Raw genomic sequence first — 7,200 nt, 5'->3', positions numbered from 1 at the left:
CTTAGCATTTAGTTAATTCTTCTGTTTACTCTGAGCAATGATTTGGACAGCCACACAATAGCCTTTTGCAAGACAGCAAAATGCCAATTGTTATCACGAGAAAACATTATTCTGGCCCCATTCCCTACCTATCCCCCCCTCGCCCCTCCGCAGGAACTCACATTGAATAGGGGGGGCGGGAAGAATCTTTCTTGGGGTGCAGCCGACGGGATCTGTACCCACCCTCTTGAGTTCAGCCACTAGAAATAGTTTATTTGTCTCTATGTTTCAATATGGCCTGACGCTCCTGTTTGCTAAAAGGATCCTAAAACAATCCTAGGGGTGTGTGTGTGGGGGGGTGCTGGCACCTTAATACTCAGGAGGGGTCCCGCCTGGCTCTCCAGCTGTAATCTGGCCTGGACCTTGCTGGGGAAACACAAGCCTTTTCCCCAATTCCTTTCCTCAACTGTCTCTTCAGCCCTTTGGCCTTCCCCAACTTCTACCGCAGAACCCTCCCGCCCAAGCCCAGAGGATACCCCCACATGTCTTCAAACTACTTAGGGACAGCCGCTAGCCCAAGCTTCGCAGCCGGGGCTCCACCTCAATTCAACTGGCTTAATCTTTGGAGCCAAGCAATACATTGATCTGTCTTGTTTCAGCCAAGACCCCCCCCCCTCCACAGATGGGTTCAACGTGCCCTCCCCCCCTCCTTGTATCCTCCTCCTTCTCCTCCTCCTAGTTATTCCCTCCTCCCCGAATTAAGAAGGTGACATTATTCTTGTCTTCAAGCACTTCTGTTAATATTGGAAAACGTGCGCTTGCATCTCAAGCGAGGCAGCTCAGACACGAGAGCCATTTCAATATTAATGAAATTGTTTAATCTCCTAAATTCGTCGTGTTTAAGTTATGTTTTGGTGAGTTATTGACCACCCCCCGAAAGTGTGGTTAGTGAAGTTGTGTGTGTGTGCGCGCGGAGCACACGCGCGCTAAAAACGCTTTCTGTGTTTTTTTTTTAAATGCCTAACCACAAGCAGTTTCACAAATAATGCTCTACTGTCATTAATCAAAGTGGAGGCATTTCATCCTAATAACTCCCCACAGCCAACTCCTGAAACTTAACAAAACAAAACAAGCTCTGGAATATCCGGGCTTTGGAGATGATGATTCAATGCTGTCGGAGGTATTGAGTTTTCAACGACACAGTCAATTGGGGTTTCTTTCTAAGACCATGGAAGTCAAGTTATAAGCTCAAGAGAGCACGCAGGGGAACGCGTGGGAACTCCTTGCGTCATCTCACAGACTGGGTGCAGGCAGTGTGTGTGGGGGGGTGTCCTCACTACCTGTTTGATAGCAGTTTGATGACAAAGAGAGGGAGGAGGAGGAGGAAGAGGACTGAGACCAGAAGGAGGAGGAGGAGGAGGGTGGTGGTGGTGATGATGATGATGATGATGATGATGATGACAATCATTCATTTTACCCTCCAATCGGAGGCCACTCAGAACCGAAAGGAGCCTGCTACCCGGCAATCAAGCCTGATTGCCACCTGAGACACCATACCTACCCCGGTGCCCCGAAAGTAGTTCTTAAACCAAATCTTCAAAGGCACTTGTTTTAACAGGATCCTTTAAGAGCCCTCTTAACCCTGTATAAATTGTTCCTATGTAAGAAGAAAGAAAAGAAAGAGAAAGAAGGGAAGAAATGAAGGAAAAGGAAGAAAGGAAGGAGGGATGGATCGTTTCAGTTGTAAAATACCAACTTGCAGTCTTCCAAGAAACTCTTTCGTCCTCAACTTCCAAGAAACTCTGCAGTCCTAAAGTTTCAAACAACCCGGGAAAAGGCGAGGATCTCTTGGGCTCATCTGGTGATAAAAGCAACTCAGGCTCTTCCAAGTTAGCTTCTCCCTCCTGTGTCCAACCAAACTGCTGTCTTTTAAAGCAAGACTTTGTCTCTTCTCCAAGATACTCCATCTCCTCCTCCTCTTCTTCTCCTTCCTCCTCCTCTTCCTCCTCCTTTCTCTTCTTTCTTTCTTTTCCTCCTCCTCCTCCTCCTCCTCCTCCTCCTCCATCACTTGGCCAGTGCATTGAGATTCAAAACAAGGCTTACACCAGGCTGTCAGATTACACTTCGTATTTTTTTTTTAAAGCTCATCACTTTTTAAAAGCTACATACCCAACTACGCAGAGCTGAAGAAGCAGTTTAGGAAGGTCAAAGCAAATTCCAACCTACTTCTTGGAGGACTGAGGGAGAGAGGTTGGGGGTGTAAGGGGGGGGGAGGAAAGTAAGGGGGTAAGGGTCTGTTTTCTTTATACATAACCCATGCAAATCAACCCAGCTAAAGCCAAGCAAAGGAAAAGGGTCGGCTTCAGGAGAAAGCCGTGCCTGAAAGTCAGCGAACAATACAAACCCGACACAATGCAGAGGAAATAGAATACCCCAGGCCCAGCAATTTCCAAGTCAAACATCACCGGCGTGGCCCAAGCAGCTCGGGCCTGCCCGGTGCCTATGAATGGTCCCCTCCACCCCCCCCATCTCCCCACCTCCACGCGGACGCTGTCTCCCTGTCTCTCTCCCCACCCACCCACCCCCCTCCACCCACCCCGTACCTTCACACACCGCGCACCCCGGGCCGGTGCTCGCGGCTCTCCGCCAGTGGCCGGGACTCTTCCCCCTTCGCCCAGTCTGGAGCTGCTAGTGATTCCTATTGGCCAAGGTGTCCATGTAAATAGGTGTGAAAGAAATCAGAGCTGGCCCAGGAGGAGCTCAGCTCGGGCTCAGTCCCCTCCCTCTGCAGCCTTCCCCCCCCCCCCTTCCTTCCTTCTCCTCCCCCTTCCCTCCCTCCTCCCCTCCCCCCTCCTCCCCAGGCGATTGTCATATGATAGCTAAGAAGTGGCACATTAATGAAGCGCCGCTACAGGGGTCTTTTCTGCTCCTGCCACCGCTTAAAACTATCAGATGGTTCGAGGGAGGACATGGAGGCAGCCACCTAGCTCCGCGGCGCCCACAGCTGTGCCCTCCGGAGCCCCGAGGCCGCCCCGGCCCGAGTCCGCTGCCGCCCTCCGCCGAGCCCATCCTCTGGGCCTCCCGGGAAAGGCACCGCCGGGAGCGCCGCCGCGCCACCGGGCGACGCGGGGCGCTGCGGGGCGCAGCTGAGCCCCGGCTCACGCCGCCGCCGCCGCCGAGCGCAGCCCAACCCGGGCGGGCGCTGCGGTTGGGCTGAGCTCCAAAGCAGAGGGATCCGGCGGCGATCGGACGGGCGCCGATCCCGGATGCCGAGACGCGCAACTTGGGAACAACTTTAAGGTGAGCTCCGGGGCCCGGGGGCCCGTTCCCACACACCCCTACCTCACCCCGACCCTGGTCCTGGCCGCTTACTTTCTCCCCCTCACCCCCCCACCCCTCCCACACACGCACCCTCCGCTCCCGCTCCCTTCGCGCCCCTCTCGGGCTTCCGATCCCGCCTTCAGTGGGGTGCGTAAAGTTGCGAGCGCGCGCGCGGGGCGTGCGGGGGGCGATCCGGAGACGCGTTTTCCTAACTCCTCAGCCCCTGAAGTCTGTTCCTCGGCCCGGTGGGCCTCGTAGGGGGGATGTGTGTGGGAGTGGGGGGGTGCGGAGGCGCGTCTCTGTGCGGTCCATCCACGCTACCACCTCCCTGCCATCGCCCCCCTTCCTTTCCAGATTCAAGCCGTCCGCCGGCCCCGCCAGAAACCCGCCCGCCCGCATCCCTTCCTCCGCGCCCCCCCCTCCCCCGGCGAAGGGCGCGCGGAGCCGAGCCCGAAAAGATGCCTCGACCCGGCCGAAACACCTACAGCGACCAGAAGCCGCCCTACTCGTACATCTCGCTGACCGCCATGGCCATCCAGAGTTCGCCCGAGAAGATGCTGCCGCTGAGCGAGATCTACAAGTTCATCATGGACCGCTTCCCCTACTACCGGGAGAACACGCAGCGCTGGCAGAACAGCCTGCGCCACAACCTGTCCTTCAACGACTGCTTCATCAAGATCCCGCGGCGGCCCGACCAGCCGGGCAAAGGCAGCTTCTGGGCCCTGCACCCCAGCTGCGGGGACATGTTCGAGAACGGCAGCTTCCTGCGGCGCCGCAAACGGTTCAAGGTCCTCAAGTCCGACCACCTGGCGCCCAGCAAGCCGAGCGACGCGGCGCAGTACCTGCAGCAGCAGGCCAAGCTGCGGCTGAGCGCGCTGGCCGCCTCGGGCTCGCACCTGCCCCAGATGCCGCCTGCCGCCGCCGCGGCCGCCGCCGCCGCCGCCGCCTACAACCTGGGCGGCGTGGCGCAGCCCTCGGGCTTCAAACACCCCTTCGCCATCGAGAACATCATCGCCCGGGAGTACAAGATGCCCGGCGGCCTGGCCTTCTCCGCCATGCAACCCGTCCCCGCCGCGTATCCGCTCCCCAATCAGTTGACTACCATGGGCAGCTCGCTGGGCACCGGTTGGCCCCACGTGTACGGCTCGGCGGGCATGATCGACTCGGCCACCCCCATCTCCATGACGAGCGGCGACTACAGCGCCTACGGGGTCCCGCTCAAGCCGCTGTGCCACGCAGCCGGCCAGACGCTGCCCGCCATCCCCGTGCCCATCAAGCCCACGCCCGCCGCGGTGCCCGCCCTGCCCGCGCTGCCCGCGCCCATCCCCACCTTGCTCTCGAACTCGCCGCCCTCGCTCAGCCCCACCTCCTCGCAGACCGCCACCAGCCAAAGTAGCCCGGCCACCCCCAGCGAGACGCTCACCAGCCCGGCCTCCGCCTTGCACTCGGTGGCGGTGCACTGATGACGCCCCCCCCACACCCCCTCTTCCTCCTCCTCCGCGCGCGCGCGCGAGGAAGCCGGTCCTCCCCCATCCACCCGCCGCACCCCACCCCACCCCGGGCCCCTTCTCCCCCACACCCCCACCCCCGCCTCCCCGCGTCTCTTTTTCTTCCCGATCCACTTTCCCGGGCTCGCAATCCAGCCCCCCACCCCGCGCCCCGCCGTGGGACCCCAGCACCGCATCCTTCCGCCAACCTTCTCTTCCTTCTTTCCTTCCTCGCTCGCTCGCTCGCTCTCAAACTTTGTTTTGCAATAGAAAAAGAAAAAAAAACCCACAAAAAACCAACCCACAAACTTGCCGGAAGGCGCGTGGGAAGTCTCTCGTGTCCCTCCACTGGCGAGATCGGGGTGTCTCCTGTTGTGTGTAGAGAGGAGAGGGTCACCTCCAAAACCCAGTCTCCTCTCCAAAGCCCTCCCCCGAACCCCTTCTTAATAGCGGGGGAAAGGGTGTGTGTGTAGGGGGGGAGCGGTGGGGAGGGGTAAGAATTCAACCGATCGCCTTCACGCAGGAAAAACAAAACACAAAAAGCACGTCTTGCCCTGGGTTCGAAACCACCGACGGCGGCGCAAAGTTAGGACTTAGAGGAAAAAAACTGCCTGGGGGGGGGAGGTTTCGCTGGGCAGACCCTCCCTCCCCGCCCCCCAACACCCCTAAACAGTCACCCTCCTCCACCTCAAGCACATGGGACCCCCCCACCCCACCCCCGGGGCGGCAGCCACCCAGCCCCGTTCCCTTTCCGTCTTGGAATTCTGCAGCGTTCAAGGAGGCCAAGCGTCGTCCAGCCGCGCTGACCTCTGTCCCCCCCCGGCCGGGGACAGGCGGACGCCGGCGTCCACCGGGGGCGGCCCGGCTGCGCTGGACGTGTTTGTTGTCCTTGTTTAGAGTTTTATTTTGTTTGTTTGTTTGATTTCCACCCCCCACCACCCCCTTCCACCCCCTCCTGGCAACCGCGCTGGGAATCCAGAAGAAAGGCTGCTAAGTTTTGAAAGGGGACGCGAATCCTCCACACAAACATCATAAAACTTGGGAAAAGAAGTGAATTCAGAACCCTTGTATTGTTTACACAGCGCCCGGCAACATGTAAACAGTGGACTTGAATCTGTCTTGCTAAAGCGGGTGAGTGGGCAAAGCCCACTTGACAAGTTTACCTGTTGTAATGTGAATTTCTGGCCAGGTGGAGGGGAGGGGAAGGGGAGGGGGAGGGTGGAGGGAAAGGGGAGAGTTAATTGGGATGTTAACTTTCTTACTACTTACAGACCTTTGTAGCTATTTATTTTATTGGAGAAAGGGAAGAAGGAAGGAAGGAAGGAAGGAAGGAAGGAAGGAAGGAAAGAAGGAGAGAGAAGGAAAAGAATATAAGCCCAAACCAAGAAAAAAATAACAAGGGCAACCTTGAAGAACTTAGATAAGTTGTCTAATAACTTGAAGAAGGATGCCAATAGATCGTTATTTGTTTTTCCTGGACAAGTCTTTCTGTTTGTCACAAGAACTTTTTTTTTTCCACAAAGCTAAAGGGCTGCAAAGAGATGTAAATCCTCGTGCATAGGAATGGTATTCCACTGTGTAAAAATGCACTTTTTTTTTGTTTGCCCTATTCCTTTAGCATCTTAGGTAATTTACTGGAAAATGAACTGCTGTTCTGGTGTGACCTGCTTAAGTTTAAAAAAAGAAAAAGAAAAAAAGTATCATCAGAGCTGTAAGATTTTTCACTTTTCATTTTGCGTTCTCCCTGTACAGAATTAGCATGGCGTTTTAAATATTGATGTTCTGGTTCCCAGCATGCCTGTTTTAAGACAAAGAATTAAAAAAATGAAAAGGTGTCTACATTAAATTATGACCTAGTCTAAATAATATTTTCTCATTAAAATATGTAAATTCAAATTTTAGTTTTGTGTGTTTTTGAAGAGTTGCTACAGAAAACAACTTAACAAAAAGATGGTTGTACTCCCTCCTTAAGCATGCTTTCTAAATGCATTATGAGTCTTGCTTAAAATATTTTTTTTTTACTGTGGAAACAGCCAAGCCTCCTCTGTGGGACTTATTCAGATAGATTCTTCAAAGTGTGAGGGAAAGATGGGGCTAAACATTTCTATTATAAATCAGGTGCACAGGTATAATGCTGAAAGAAAATAACAATTGCTATTGAAAAAATATATAGTACTCTGATATGTATTTTATCTAAAATATGCATTTTATGACATATATAATGCTTCTTATAGCACTATAAGGCTTATGTAGTGATTGGATAGGAGATTTAAAAAGTAAAAACAGATTTGCTTATTCCATACTTATATTCTGGTACCTCTTATTAGGAGAGAGAAGTCACTTACCTATTCCTTTAAACCATTGAGTCATTAAAATCTTCCTTTTTGTTGTTGTTGTTTTAAGAAATCACCCA

The 7,200-nt window shown here is 54.3% G+C and overlaps 1 protein-coding gene across 1 annotated transcript; it reads left to right on the top strand.

Annotated features, from left to right (window-relative positions):
• Nucleotides 1-3,758: 3,758 nt before the first annotated feature.
• Foxb1 (forkhead box B1) lies at nt 3,759-4,763 on the top strand. Its single transcript, XM_013010087.1, has one exon. The coding sequence runs from the start codon at nt 3,759-3,761 to the stop codon at nt 4,761-4,763; it is 1,005 nt and encodes a 334-aa protein (XP_012865541.1).
• The last annotated feature ends 2,437 nt before the right edge of the window (nt 4,764-7,200 follow it).

Source organism: Dipodomys ordii, unplaced genomic scaffold, assembly GCF_000151885.1.
Source record: "Dipodomys ordii isolate 6190 unplaced genomic scaffold, Dord_2.0 Scaffold11, whole genome shotgun sequence".
Classification (NCBI taxonomy): Eukaryota; Metazoa; Chordata; class Mammalia; order Rodentia; family Heteromyidae; genus Dipodomys; species Dipodomys ordii.
The sequence above is the reverse complement of the archived record's forward strand: the minus strand, read 5'-3'. Positions and strand labels throughout refer to the sequence as shown.